At 38.8% G+C, this 15,885-nt stretch overlaps 1 protein-coding gene across 3 annotated transcripts in view; it reads left to right on the top strand.

The window, feature by feature from the left end:
- The window catches only part of LOC105491681 (transmembrane protein 87A), a 62,333-nt gene that overhangs the window by 44,356 nt on the left and 2,092 nt on the right, over positions 1-15,885 (top strand). For all 3 annotated transcript variants that reach the window (XM_011758264.3, XM_011758265.3, XM_071067034.1), the window contains exons 14-19: positions 605-663; positions 1,465-1,568; positions 8,762-8,835; positions 9,243-9,304; positions 10,502-10,557; positions 11,049-11,079. In XM_011758264.3, coding sequence (XP_011756566.2) covers positions 605-663; positions 1,465-1,568; positions 8,762-8,835; positions 9,243-9,304; positions 10,502-10,557; positions 11,049-11,079 — 386 coding nt within the window. The remainder of the gene's footprint in view (positions 1-604; positions 664-1,464; positions 1,569-8,761; positions 8,836-9,242; positions 9,305-10,501; positions 10,558-11,048; positions 11,080-15,885) is intronic.

Here is a 15,885-nt window from a genome sequence, read left to right on the forward strand (position 1 = left end):
AAGTAGTTGTAGAATTTTAGATTGGGGTACATTGCTATTATAGTGTTTTTCCATATGTCAGCAAGCCTATGTAAGAAATTGAGATTAGGTGGACTGTAACCAAACTAGGCTAATTTGCCTACCTCATTACCCTTGTACCAGGAATAGTGAGGTCTGATTTATGATTGAAACTAGCTCTTCTGCTTGTGTTACAGTCGTTTTATCAGCCATTTTTTTTTCATCTGACCAGCCAAAGAAAAATTAGCATTACTATACTAGGGATAAAAGGAGAAAAAAAAGATGTTGATAATGCTGGAAGGAGCTATATTTCCAATACCTTATTTTCCAACCACGATGGTTACTGATGTAGTAGATGGCAAATAAAATTATTACCAAATTATCCTTTAAATACAGAAAGGATTGGCCAGAGTATGTATCATGAGCCTTGCTGATAGCAGGTATACAGTACATTTGTATTGAATACACTTGTTAAAATAACTCATAGAATTGTGATGTATTTGGTAGTTTGGGGTGTGTGGGATTCCACTTAACCAGAAATGGGGGAATGTAATTGGGGATGTAAACCAGCATTCATACTCTGACCTGGTTTTTCATTTACCGTTAGCGTCTATTGTGTTTATCATCTGGACAACCATGAAGTTCAGAATAGTGACATGTCAGTCGGTGAGTTATAAGCACATTTATGAATAATGTACTGTCTTATAAACAACTGATGATGTTGATGACAGTAGTAAGGTTCTTCTGAGTTACATACCTTATAAAAAACTAGGTCTCTACTCTGAGGGTTGTAATACTTCCCTCCTCCTAAGTATTCTGTACCGTCATGGTGCTTGGTATAGTAGATAGTTTTTTGTTTATCTGACTGTATGTCTCCCAGTTTTGGGAGAGAATTTTTTAAGTTATAACTACAGTATGCTGCAACCCAGTCTTACTTTAACTAAAAATCTTAAGAAGTCCAGAGTACTAAATATTAAGTACCATATGTGTAAATAATACTAACCTGAATAGAAGCCACGTCCTTAAGATCTGAGCTCAAAGACTGTGGCCAATAGGATTTCTTTAGAAGCAGCTAAGGCTCTATTTTGTTAAAAATAAATAAATAAATGAAAATGAAAATTATAAAGTATACCAACCTAATGTAACTTTCCCTTACCCTGTATAAGGTAACTTTCTCTTACCCTGTATAAAACCCTTTCTTAAAGCTTCTCAGAGGGATGATGAAGCTTTGACAAATACTCTGTTCTGTTGATGCATTTTCTTTAACAACAGTAAGCACTACAAGGGCAAAAACTACATTCATTCACTTTGTTTCCCCACCCTTACCACAGTATTAAGCACATAGCAGGCTCTTAGTAAACATAACGTGAATGAACAAATACGTGATTTTTGTTCTATGCCAAAGGCTTTATGAACAAGGGGTTAAGATAAGGTTTATAAATGTTGTACTTCTCCCCCGTATTGTAGGACTGGCGGGAGCTGTGGGTAGACGATGCCATCTGGCGTTTGCTGTTCTCCATGATCCTCTTTGTCATCATGGTTCTCTGGCGACCGTCTGCAAACAACCAGAGGTTCTTGGACTCTTCTGTTTACTCTGCTAACATGAGATGACCATGTCATCAACTAGGGGTGGTGCATTGGGAGACAGTATCAGGGCTGTGTCATATAGTGGAAGGAACACTGGGCCTGGAATCAGAGGAACTGGGTTCCTATCTCAGCTCTCCTCTTAACTTCACGATTTTTGGCATGTGGCCTCTCCACCTCTCTGGCCTTAGTTCCCTTTCTATATAATGAGGGGGAATTAAACCCAGCAACATGAAGTTCCTTTCAGCTCTGACATTTTGTGATAAATACACAGGCATGCTATGGAGATAAATTGCAAGTTTGGTTTCAGACCATCACAATAAAGCAGATACTGAGTTACATGCATTTTTTGTTTTTTCCAGGGCATATCAAAGTTATGTTTACACTATTCTGTAGTCTACTATGTATGCAATAGCATTATGTCTAAAAAATGTACACACCTTAATTTAAAAACACTTTATTGTTAAAAAAAAGAAAGAAAGAAAGAAAATGCTGACACAGGGGCTGGGCGTGCTGGCTCACGCCTGTAATTCCAGCACTTTGGGAAGCCGAGGCAGTCGGATCACCTGAGGTCAGGAGTTCAAGATCAGCCTGACAACTGTGGTGGAACCCCGTCTCTACTAAAAATACAAACATTAGCTGGGTGTGGAGGTGGACGCCTGTAATGCCAGCTACTTGGGCACCTGAGGCAGGAGAATCGCTTAAACCTGGGAGGCAGAGGTTGCAGTGAGCCGAGATCATGCCACTGCACAGCATAAGTGACAGAGCGAGACTCCATCTCAAAAAAAAAAAAAAAAATGCTGACACACAAAGTGAGCACATTACTGTTAGAAAATGGTACCAATGGACTTCCTTGATGCAGGATTGCCACAAAATCTGGGAAGCACAATAAAATGAAACACCATAAAACCGAGTATGCCTGTAAGTATTTGTATAGTAAACAAGGGAGATAGATATATCATCTGTTGTGTCAACTGGGCACGGTGGCTCATACCTGTAATCCCAGCACTTTGGGAGGCCAAGGTGTCAAATCACATGAATCCAGGAGTTTGAGACCAGCTTGACCAACATGGCAAAACCCCACCTCTAGTAAAACTACAAAAATTAACCGAGCATGGCGGTGCATACCTCTAATCCCAGCTACTCCGGAGGCCGAGGCACAAGAATCGCTTGAACCTGGAAGCGGAGGTCGCAGTGAGGCGAGATGGCGCCACTGCACTCCAGCCTGGGTGACAGAGTGAGACTCTGTCTCAAAGAAAAAAAAAGATATAATTGTGTCACTTATACTGAGTCTCTCCTGTCTAGTGTCTAGAAGGAAAGAAAACTTTTGTAACCAGCAGCCCAGCTCACTTTGTAATGATAGAAAGGGTAAAATTAAAACTTACATAACCAGCTTTGAAATTAAAAATCTATGTGTAAATTTGATTTGTCCAACTATAGGCAAATTTCAGATATTTAGGAACTGCCTATCTTTATTTTGTGAATATGCCTTTTTTCCCTCTTTTCCCCCCTCATTTGCATTTAGACGGTTAAGAGCTTATATTAAACACCCATACCACCAAAGAAGGAAAGGGTAACATGGTATAAACGACTAATTTTATAACCAGACTTACCAATGAAAGATTGAGATAGAAAATAGGTGAAATCCTTTTACCCGATGAAAATGGCCTTGCTGTCATTTCAAACTATGCACTTTATATGTGTTTATCAAAAAAAGTCAAAGAATAGAGAAAAGTCATGAAAGAAAATAAAGGAGATCTGAAATCACACTATTGAGAAAGAACTTTTACATTCTGGAGACGCTTCTTTTATATCCGTCTGTTGATCTACTGGTTACTCACTAGCTATATTTGTATTTAAATATTTTCCCTTCCTCAGTCATTAAAAAATTTTTGCATTACCTTCCTCTTATTTTTTCTCCCCTTTTCCTTTAAAACATTGCTCCCTTTCTCCGTGACTTCAGTGTTAACTGTATATTATAATGTGTCTTTTCCCTGTTCACTTACGGAATCTTCCATTACTTTTGTAACAGTACATTGTGGAGATTCCTTCCAGTGTAACAGGTTTAATTGAACTCATTGATTTTCATGGATAGCATAAATATGGGACATGTGTAGTACAGTTGCATTAACATATTATCTTATTAATGGGCATTTGGGATATTTCCAGTTTGAGGTTTGTCAGGGTCCTCAAGACCATCTAATGTTCAGCGATTTACTGGAAGGCCTCATGGGACGCAGCATACAGTTATGCTTACAGTTAAGGTGTATTACGACAAAATGGTGATAGCAGGTCTATCTGGGGAAATCTGTATTTTCTTTCCTTGTGTTCTGTCTCTCTTCTGAGGAAGTAGATCAAGTCAGTCCTTTTCCCCAGCAACAAAAATGTAGTAACACATTGTTTCTGTCCAGGAAAGCCCATTGATGTTCAGCACTCAAGATTTTTATTGGAATGTATTACCTCCTCCCAGCCAAATATGTGATAGTATGCACAGACTACTGCCAACGAGGGAAACTGATTTGAGCTTTCAATGTCCAGAGTTTTTACTGGGGCTCAATCACATACTGTCTCTGTTGCTGACTTTTAGTTTCCAACCCCTCCTGGCAGTCAGGCTGATACCATTTCCTCTGGAGGTTAAAACTGATATGGCATGGCCCAAAGCCCCTATCATAAACCATACTGTTAGACTGTCGGCCAAAGTCCCCAGGCAAATAAAGACAGGACATTTTATGGGTGTAGAGATAACCTCACATTAGTCAATGAAGGTTAATTTCTTACTACACACTGGCACATACTCAAGAAATACTTAATGAGTGGGCTTGGATTTGCTAGGTTGAAGGATATGTGTATTTGTAATTTTTAAAGTATTTCCAGATTATGTTCCCGAAAGAAACCTGAAGGAAATTTCATATTTAATAACAATGGTATGAAAGGGGTTTTTTCTTCCCTCTTTTTATGTCCCATCATTTTATTTAATTTTTGCAGATTTGGTGGATGAGAATTAATATTGTTACTTTTTGCATTTAAGGTTGGATCTTTAGCTTATTTTTTATTGGCTTATTGATCATTGTCTCTGTCCATTTTCTGCTGCTATAACAAAATACCACAGACTGTTTATAATGAACAGAAATTTGTTGGCTAGCAGTGTCAGCATCTGGTGAGGGCCTTTTTACTGGGTCGTCACATGACAGAAGGTGGAAGGGCAAAAGGGAGAGCCCACTCCAGAAAACCCTTTATATGACAGCATTAATTCATTCATGAGAGTGGAGCCCTCATGACCTAAATGCTTTCCATTAGGCCCAACTCCCAACACTGTCACACTGGGAATTAGGTTTCAACATGAGTTTTGGAGGGGACAGACATTCAGACTGTAACAATCACTTATGTATTGATTCGTAGGAATTTATTTATTTTGAGATGGGGTCTTGCTCTGAAGCCAAGGCTGGAGTGTAGTGGAGCAACCTTGGCTCACTACAACCTCCACCTCCTGGGCTCAAATAATCCTCCCACCTCAGCCTCCCGAGTACCTGGGACCACAGGTGTGCACCACTACACTGGGCTAATCTTTCTATTTTTTGTAGAGATGGGGTTTTGCCATGTTCCCAGGCTCGTTTCAAACTCCTGAGCTCCAGTGATCCACCCACCTTGGCCTCCCAAAACGCTGGGATTACAGGCGTAAGCCACCATACCAGGCCCAATTTGTAGGAATTTCTAATATATTTTGTATGCCAATATTTTGTTTGTTCTAAGTATTGCATATATTTTCAGCCAGTTAATTATCTTTTGATTTTTTAATGCTGTTTTCAATCATACAAAGTCTCAGAAATATAGAGTTAGTTTTTCCCTTCAAGGATTGTACATTTTGCATCTTATTTTGGCAAATTCTTGTCTAGCCTAAGGTGAGGTCAAAAAATTATTCTCTGATGACTTTTTAAAAATTTCACAATCAGGCCGGGCACAGTGGCTCATGCCTGTAATCCCAGCACTTTGGGAGGCTGAGGCGGCGGGTGGATAACCTGAGGTCAGGAGTTTGAGACCAGCCTGATCAACATGATGAAACCTCATCTCTACTAAAAATGACAAAAATTAGCTGGACGTGGTGGTGGGCACCTGTCATCCCAGCTACTTGGGAGGCTGAGACAGCAGAGTCGCTTGAACCCAGGAGGCAGAGGTTGCAGTGAGCTGAAATTGTGCCATTGTACTCTAGCCTGGGCAACACGAGCGAAACATCGTCTCAAAAAAAAAAAAAAAAAAAAAAAATCACAATCAAGATGTTCATGCACCAGGAATTACTTGATTCTAGGCTCTCTACTCTCTTGTGTTCTGGTCCTGCATCAGTAGCACACTGTCTGAATTACCCTAGGCTTCTGATAAATCGTGGTATCTGGAGGGCCTGAACCTCTAATCATATTTATAAGTGTAGGCTTAGCTGCATACTATCTGGCTCTTTTAAAAATAGCTTTTGGGCTGGGCGCAGCGGCTCACGCCTATAATCCCAGCACTTTGGGAGGCCGAAGCGGGAGGATCACCTGAGGTCGGGAGTTCGAGACCAGTCTGACCAACTAGAGAAACCCCGTCTCTACTAAAAATACCAAATTAGTTGGGTGTGATGGCGCATGCCTGTAATCCCACCTATTTGGGAGACTGAGGCAGGAGAATTGCTTGAACCTGGGAAGGGGAGGTTGCAGTGAACTGAGATCACACCATTGTACTCTAGCCTGGGCAACAAGAGTGAAACTCCTTCTCAAAAAAAAAAAAAAAGCCTTTGGCCAGGTGTGATGGCTCACACCTGTCATTCCAGCACTTTGGGAGGCCTGGCTGGGAGGATTGCTTGAACCCAGGAGTTTGAGACCAGCCCTGGCAATATAGCAAGATCCCATTTCTACCAAAAAAAAAAAATTGTTTTAGGTTATGTGGGCATGGTAGTGCGTGCCTGTAATCCCAGCTTCTAGGGAGGCTGAGTTGGGAGGATTACTGGAACCTAGGATGTTGAGGCTGCAATGAGCCATGGTCATACCACCGCATTCCAGCCTGGGCAATGGAGCGAGACCCTGTCTCAAAAAAATTTTTGAAAAGCCTTTGGTGTTAAATTTTTGCCCTTTATTTTAAAAATGTTTTTATTTTAGATGGGGTCTTGCTATGTTGCCTAGGCTAGACTCAAACTTCTGGGCTCAAGGGATCCTCCTACCTCAGCCTCCTCAGTAGCTGAGACTAATGGTACATGTCACTACACTCAGCTTTTGTTTTTTAATAAAAAAAATTTAGATTGTTTAATTCTAGGAAAACCTATGAAGATTTCTATTGGAACTTAATTGAATTAATGAATTAGCGAGATTATATTTTTTTGATAATTCCTTGACTGTGGCATCTCTCCATTTTTTAGTCCTTCAATTATGTTTTGTAACTTCTGATTTAAATTTTTGTGGCTCTTACGAATGCAACCTTTAAAAATATATACAGCTTTTCCAAATATGTGGGAATGCTGTTGCCTCCCCCAGCGCCGCCCCGTCTCTCTCTGTCTCTGTCTCCTTTCTTTCTTTTCTTGACGGAGTCTTGCTCTGTCGCCCAGGCTGGAGTGCAGTGGTGCAGTCTTGGCTCACTGCAACTTCTGCTCCCCGGGGTCGAGGGATTCTCCTGCTTCAGCCTCCTGGGTAGCTGGGATTATAGGCACCTGCCACCGTGCCCAGCTAATTTTTGTACTTTTAGTAGAGACGGGGATTCACCATGTAGGCCAGGCTGGTCTCAAACTCCTGACCTCAAGTGATCCATCCTCCTCAGCCTCCCAAAGTGCTGGGATTACAGGTGTGAGCCACCGAGTCCGGTTTGCTTTTTTAATGTATATCATACCCAGCAACCCTCCTGTTACATTGTTAGTTCTGATAATTTCCACATTTTCTTTTCAGATAGATTTTTGTCTAAAGTAATCATTACAAGCTGCTTTCTTGCCAAATAATCTTCTGCCTCAATTTTGATTCTTATATTATTAGCTTGGCTAAGCCCTCCTGTATAATACTGAATAGAGTCAATGACAATGGGCCCTCTTATCTTACTCTGACATTAAATGCTTCTCAAATATCATCAACTATGATATTTACCATGGAATTTGTTACCCATTAACAAGTTATAGATGTTCCCTTCTATTCCTAGTTTATTAAGAATTTTTATCATGAAAGGGAGTTTTAAAAGCAAGGTAGAATGAAAGTAGTAACAATAAAATGGGAAGTATAGAGTGAGGTCAAAGCTAAAGCATTCAGCCGGGTGCGGTGGTTCATGCCTGTAATCCCAGCACTTTGGGAGACTGAGGCAGGCAGATCATGAGGTCAGGAGATCGATACCATCCTGGCTAACACGGTGAAACCCCGTCTCTACTAAAAATACAAAAAAATTAGCCAGGTGTGGTGGCGGGCGCCTGTAGTCCCCGCACCTCAGGAAGCTGAGGCAGGAGAATGATGTGAACCCAGGAGGCGGAGCTTGCAGTGAGCCAAGATCATGTCACTGCACTCCAGCCTGGGCAACAGAGCAAGACTCCATCTCAAAAAAATAATAATAATAAATAAATAAAAGCTAAAACATTCTAGGAATTACGTGTCTGGGAGCTGCTTTGCTGAATCTCTTGGAAGTTGTTAAGGAAAGGCATCTGAGATATACCAGATCAGACCTTCATCTTCTGAGCTTCCCACTTGTAGGCTGAAATTTTAAATTACCTGGAATAGGCCTCCCTTCTCTTAACTCCCAATTTGAAGGCTGCGATTTTAAATTAGATGAGAATTTACCTAATTTTATTTGATACATATCCTTATGAATGAACATTTGTTGACTGCCTACTAAATGACACAGGTATTGTTCTAAGCACTTTATTTGTAATGACTTACTTTTACAAAACACCCCTATTAGTAGTGTTCTATTATCCCCTTATTTACAGATGAGGAAACTGGGTATAGAGAGATTAAATAACTAGTCTAGTGTCACAGGTAGTATTCAGCAGAGCCTGCACTCATAAATATGATACTGTCCTGCTTCTCCCTTGCTATTATAGGCAATTAAGAGCTTTCTGAAGGGGAAGAAGTTTTATTATTAAACTGATTTAATGAGTTACTATAATTGCAGTTTCAATAATTAGTTTTGTAAAATGCAACTGGTATAGCAGTTTTTGAAGTTTTCTAATTTTTTCTTGTGTTAGGTTTGCCTTTTCACCATTGTCTGAGGAAGAGGAGGAAGATGAACAAAAGGAACCTATGCTGAAAGAAAGCTTTGGTAGTCATAAAATTCACGTCTCATTAGTACTTTAAATTTTTTTTTCTATAAGTACATTGTTTATCATTTTGTAACTATGTTGTTCCTATATTTGGTATGGGATGAAGTTAGGGTAAAGAAAATAAGGGTGTGACTCTTAAGATGAAGCCATGGTAAATTCAGTAAGTAATTGCACATTAAGTATCCATTTTACTTGCTAGAAGTGAGCTAAAAATTTTGCTTTGAACTTCCCAGCATACATGTAAAGATGGAAAAACATCTGTTGTATACTTCACAAGTATTAGAAAGCTTAAACTAACCTTGGGGCTTTTAATTTAAAAAAAGAAAAAAAAAGTTCTGAATCCATTTTGCCATCATTGTCAGTCTGTTCACAAAGTTAACCAGTGTACGTTTATTTTCTTCTACAGAGGGAATGAAAATGAGAAGTACCAAACAAGAACCCAATGGAAATAGTAAAGTTAACAAAGCAGTAAGTATGACTTTTGCATTCATCTTTGTTCTTTGCCCCATCTTCCAACCCTCAGTAGAACTACTAGAAGAAAACAGGAGGCAAGTTCATGACATTGGTCTTGGCAATGATTTTTTTTCTATATGACCCCAAAAGCACAGGGAACAAAGCAAAAATAGAGAAGTGAGAGTACATCAAACTATAAAGCTTCTGCACAGCAAAGGAAACAGTTAACAAAGTGAAAAGGCAACCTACAGAATGGGAGAAAACATTTGCAAACATTGCATCTGTTAAGGGGTTAATATCCAATTTATATATGGAACTCAGTATCAAGAAAACGAATAGCCCAGTTTAAAAATGGGCAGTGAACCTGAATATACATTTCTTAACATAAGACCTACAAATGGCCAACAAGTATATGAAAAAATTTTCGTCATTACTAATCCTGAGGGAAATGCAAATGAAAACTACAATGAGATAACACCTCACACCTGTTTGAATGGCATATATCAAAATGAAGAAATAACAAGTGTTGGCAAGGACATGGAAAAAAGGGAACCCTTGCACACTGTTGATAGGAATGTGAGTTAGTATAGCCATTATGGAAAACAGTATGGAGGTTCCTCAAAATTAAAAATAGAACTACCTTATGATCCAGCATTCATATCACTGGGTATATACTGAAATGAAATGAAATCAGTATGTCAAAGAGATACTTGCACTGTCATGTTCATTGCAGCATTAATCACAGTAGCCAAGATACAGAATCAACCTGCATGTCCATCAATAGATGAATGGATAAGGAAAAGGTGGTGTATTTCAGTATACAGTGGAATACTATTTAGACTCAGAAGGAAATCTTGTCATTCGCAACAGTGTGAAGAAGGCTGGAAGATATTACGTGAAATAAAATAAGCCAGGCACAGAAAGACAAATACCACATGATCTCACTTACGTCGAATCTAAAAAAATTGAATTCCTAGAAGCACAGGGTTGAGTGGTGGTTACCGGGGCTGTGGGAGAACTGGGGAGATGTTGGTCAAAGGGATTTTAAAAAATGTTTTTAAAAATTAAAATATTTGACTTTTCTGTCAGCAGTCCCATTTGTGAATGTACTGCTACAGAATTAAGAAAGACAAGATTTAAGGCCTTTATATCCTTACTTGAGATGTATTATGTGGTGCATTTTAGTAACGAGTGGTATTTGTATGTTCCCAGCAGGAAGATGATTTGAAGTGGGTAGAAGAGAATGTTCCTTCTTCTGTGACAGATGTGTAAGTTTTTGAATGATTATCACAAGAATCCTGTTTCAAAGTTAGTACTATGTTGTTATTTTAAATGAGCAAGTTATGCTCATGAAAATACAAGATACTGAAAAATAATTAAAAGAATAGGAATAATCTGCAAACAAAATTAATTGGGTTTATTCATTTAGATGACATTTCTGCTTAGAAAGATTTAGCTATGTAGTAGATCTTAAAATGAATGGGATACTCCTTTTGAAATTTTTTAGTTCCTTTCCAGGGCTGTAATTTTAATGAAACATTGGTCCTGTCGCATTGCAAAATACGTTTTTTTTTCTGTACAATTTCTGTAACTGTTGCTTATTGTATTTGCTGTTTATTTTCCCTATAAGGGCCATTAATAAAATGCATATCTTAGATAATTATAAAAAAGCTTTAAATTGCATTATTCCAATGTCTTTTATGAACCATTTATGGCTTTATTTTACATTCTTCAATTCAGTATTTCTCTCTCTCTGCAGAGCACTTCCAGCCCTTCTGGATTCAGATGAGGTTGGTACTCAATTCACATGCATAAATTGTGTATATGGTGACTAAATAGAAAGTCATGAATCCTCTGTTCATGGAGATTCTCTTTATTTGACTCAGTAGTGGCCTGAAAACTGTAGTTTATATAGTTGAAAAGGATAAGAATAGAAATACTAATAGAGTTCAAACATTCAAGAATCTTTCCTTTCTTTGCATCTGTCTATGCATGTTTCACTTTTCAAAGTTACACCGTCAGACTTGAGAATGTTTTTGTTTAAATTGGATAGTAAGTACAGTACTCTCCACCATCTAGTTCTTTTGTCTGAAAGAAATGCAAATTTAACCCTAATCTAATATTGGCAAAAATAATAAGGAAAAATATTGAGAAAGGAATATAGTAGACCAAAACAAAATCTAAATTTTTACCTACTATTTCATAATATTTATGTCACTACCTTCTTCAGATAGTAAGGATTATAATTAGTACCTCTAATATTTATGTTTTTAATCTTTTACTTTGCCTCCATACAGTTAATCTAGAAGGCTTCACATGAAGTCTTATGTTAGGATTGTGGGCCAGGTATAGTGGCTCATGCCTGTAATCCCAGCACTTTGGGAGGCCGAGGCAGGAGGATCACTTTAGGTCAGGAGCTTGACACCAGCCTGGGCAACATGATGAAACCTCATCTCTACAAAACATACAAAAATTAGCCAGAGATGGTGGCATACACCTGTAGTCTCAGCTACTTGGGAGGTGAAGTGGGAGGATCACTTGAGTCCTGGAGGCAGAAGTTGCAGTGAGCTGAGATCATGCCACTCCAGCCTGGACAAAAGAGTGAGACCCCATCTCAAAGGAAAAAAAAAAAAAAAAGGAATTGTGGCCTGAGTTCATGGAAACTAGTTCTGGACATGTTCTGAATATTAGGTCATTATAGAATTTTTGTTTGTTTTTGTTTTTTTTTCAGGAAGCCTTTTGGAAGCATCTTGTCTGATTCTGATTCATTGTGTTGAATTGGCTGCTAAAAATGATTTGTTCATTTCTCACTGACATGATATTTGACACAGCATGTACAGTATCAAATTCCTTAGCTGTTTTATGCATTGAAATAATTGAGAACTCTACCATTCAGATTTGAACCTATCTGCCAAACACTTTGCTTTCTGCGGTATATTCTGCTGTTCCCACATCTCCCTCTTGAGGTCTTCCTCTGCTAATTATTTGCCTTTAGGGCTTCCCTTTGACTTCAGCTCTCCATGAGCTGCTATAAGCAGAGAAGGCTGATTAAGTGAAACCTGATTATGCCCTTCATGGGAATGCAAGTTTGCTATAGTAATTTGGTGGCACTGAGTTCAGCCATCTCTTCATATTTTCCTCTGTGAAAACACTGTGCAAGAGTTTGCAAGTATACATAAGGCTTTCTTGTGGCAAGAAAACATAATGATATCTACCCTCTTAACAATTCCTTTAGTGTACATTACAGTATTGTTAGGTATGAGCACAATGTTGTACAGCAGATCTCTAGAACATTTTCATCTCGTTTAACTGAAATTTTATGCCTGTTGAATAGCAACTCTTCCTTTCTCCCTCCCTCAGCCCCTGGCATCTACCGTTCTTTCTGCCTTTGAGTTCTATTTTAGATAACTCATAGAAGTGGAATCATGCAGTATTTGTCCTCCTGTGGCTTGCTTATTTCACTTAGCATAATGTCTTCAAGATTTATCTAAGTTGTAGCACGTGTCAGAATTTCCTTCCTTTTTAAGGGTGACAAGTGTTCCATTGTATATATGTAACATGTTATCATCATCCATTTATCTGTCAGTGGACACTTGGGTTATTTCTATACCTTGGCTATTGTGAATAATGTTGCAGTGAACATGGGAGTGCACATTTCTCTTTGAGATCCTGCTTCATTTCTTTTAGGTATATATGCAGAAGTGGGATTACTGGATTATATGGTAGTTGTTTTTTTTTAATTTTTTGAGTAGCTTTCATACTGTTTTCCATAGTGATTGCACCATTTTACATTTCCACCAGCGAGGCACAGGGGTTCCAATTTCTTTCTTCGCCAATATTTGTTATTTTTTGTTTTTTGATAGTGGCCATCCTAACAGGTGTGAGGTGACACCTTGTGGTTTTGGTTTGTATTTCTCTGATGATTAGTTATGATGAGCATTTTTTAATATACCTGTCAGCCATTTGGAAGCCCTCTTTTGAGAAATGTCTCTTCCAGTCCCTGTCCCAGTTTTTAATCAGGTTAGTTGATTTTTTTTTTGCTGTTGAATTGTAGGGGTTTCTTATATATTTTGGATATTAATCCTTATCAGAAACAGTCCTATGCCACATTTCAGTCAGCAACAGACCACATATATGACAGTGGTCCCATAAAATAATAGTGTATTTTTACTGTACCTTTTCAATGTTTGGATATCTTTAGGTACCCAAATACTTACCATTGTATTCCAGTTGCCTTTGGTATTCAGTACAGTAACATGCTGTATAGGTTTTTAGCCTAGAGCAATAGGTTTATACCACATAGCCAAGGTATGTAGTAGGCTATATAACATCTAGATTTGTGTAAGTATATTCTGTGAAGTTCACACAACTATGAAATTGCCTAATGACACAGTTCTTAGAATGTATCCCTGTCATTAAGTGATACATGACTGTATGTGGTATGCAAATATTTTCTCCAGTTCTGTAGGTTGCCTTTCGTTCTGTTGTGTACTTCCCTTGCTCTGCAGAAGCTTTTTAGTTTGATGTAGTGCCATTGGTCTGTTTTGCTCTTGTTGTTTTGTGCTTTTGGTGTCATAGCCAAGAAATCACTGCCAAGACCAATTTCAAGAAACTTAGGTTGTCTTCTAGGAGTTTTGTGGTTTACAGATCTTATGTCTAATTCTTTCATCTATTTTGACTTGGCTAAGTCTTTAATCTATTTTGAATTGATTTTTGTGTATCATGAAGATGAGTTACTTTCATTCTTTCTCATGTGAATATCTAGTTTTTCCAGCACCATTTGTTGAGGAAACTATCAGTTTCCCCACTGTGCAGTGTTGTCTGTCTTTTCGAAGATCAGTTGACCATATATGTGTAGTTTTATTTCTGGGCTTTCTGTTTTGTTCCACTTGGTCATAGTGTATGATTCTTTTAATGTGCCGTTGAATTCTGTTTTCCAGTGTTTTGTTGAAGATTTTTGCGTCTGTGCTCATCAGGGATATTGGCCTGTCATTTTCTCTTCTTGTCATGTCTTTGGCTTTGGCATTAGGGTAATGCTGGCCTCATAGAATAAGTTTGGAAGATCCTTCCAAATACATTTTTTCCTCTTGAATTTTTTTGAAAGAGTTTAAGAAGGATTAGTGTTACTTTGTCTTTAAATACTTGGTAGGACTCAACTAAAGAAGCCATCTGGTCCTGGGCTGCTTTTTTGTTGGGGTGTTTTTGATTACTGATGGAATCTTCTTTCTTGTTGTAGGTCTTACCAGGTTGTGTTTTTTCTTCCCCCCCACCCCCCCGATTTTCTATTCTTTGATGATTCAGTCTTGGTAGGTTGTATACTTCTAGGAACTATATATTTTGTTCTAGGTTATCCAATTTGTTGGCATACTTTTTAAAATGTTTTGTATATTTTTGTTGAAATTCTTACTTTGTTCATGCATTGTTCTCCTGAGTTTGTTGAAATCTTCATGATAGTTATTTTGCATTCTCTTTCAAATAATTCCTATACTTCTGTTTCATCGGGGTTGGTTTCCAGAGATTTATCTTCCTTTGTTTGGGCCATGTTTCTCTGATTCTCCATTTTCCTTAATTCCTTGTGTTGGTTTCAGTGCATTAGAAAAAAAACAGTTACCTTTCCAGTGTTCATGGACTGGCATTGTACAGGAGAACACCCTCACCAATCATCCTGCATGGAGATTCTGAGGACCTCTCTAACCCACTCTGTATTATATCTTTTCTGGACTTCTGCATATATATTCCCAATCAGAGGGATTTGCTGGGTTTTTCCCTCCCCAGGAATTTATAATCTCTTGCTCCCTTTTGTGTTCATCTGCTGTATCATGGGTCTCCTGGAGCCAGTGGCATAGCCCAGCTCTTTTTTATTTATACTGACCCCAGGCACCTAAAGTATACTGGTCCCATCTGTGCTTCAAACCATTCCCTACAGAAAGTATTCCCTCAGGTAACCTCTTACAAAGTTGGAACATTTTCACAGTCCAACTCTCCTCCCTAGGGAAAAGCTGGGATTTGGGGATGTTGGGGATTCTACCTGCTTACTCTGCACTGAGCTGGGGGAGGGGCTGTGGTGAGCTCATACTTGCTAGTCCAAACTTCCACTTTTGATTTCAGCAACTTCCAACCTGGGCCCTTTGTTGTTAGCTCTCGGATTCAGGCAAGACAGAAAACAGTCTCTTGTGCAGGTTCCAGAAAAGTCAGAATGTTGGGTGTACATTCCAGTCATTTCCTTCCCTCTCCAAAAAGAAGCTGGGAGCTGAAGGTTTCCACCCTATCATGTGGTACTGTACTGGGTCCATGGGAAGGGAAGAATTATGGCAAGAGGGTGCCTCAGACTTTTCTGCTGACTTTGATACAGCTGGTTTCATGCTTTCCGATAGTGCAGAAGACCCTCAGCTGGTTTCTGGATTTCTCACAGAGGGAATTTTTCCATGTGTTACTGAATCAGTGTGTCTGTGGGGGGAAGGAGGGTCCAGGACTTCCTATTCTGTCATCTTGCTGACATCACTTTCTCCAAGGCCTTTTTTTCACTTAAAACTGAAAAAGAACTTAAATGAATTACAGGAGAAACAATATACATGATGGACCAGGAATCAAAATGG

Source organism: Macaca nemestrina, chromosome 7 (assembly GCF_043159975.1).
Source record: "Macaca nemestrina isolate mMacNem1 chromosome 7, mMacNem.hap1, whole genome shotgun sequence".
In the NCBI taxonomy this organism is placed as follows: Eukaryota; Metazoa; Chordata; class Mammalia; order Primates; family Cercopithecidae; genus Macaca; species Macaca nemestrina.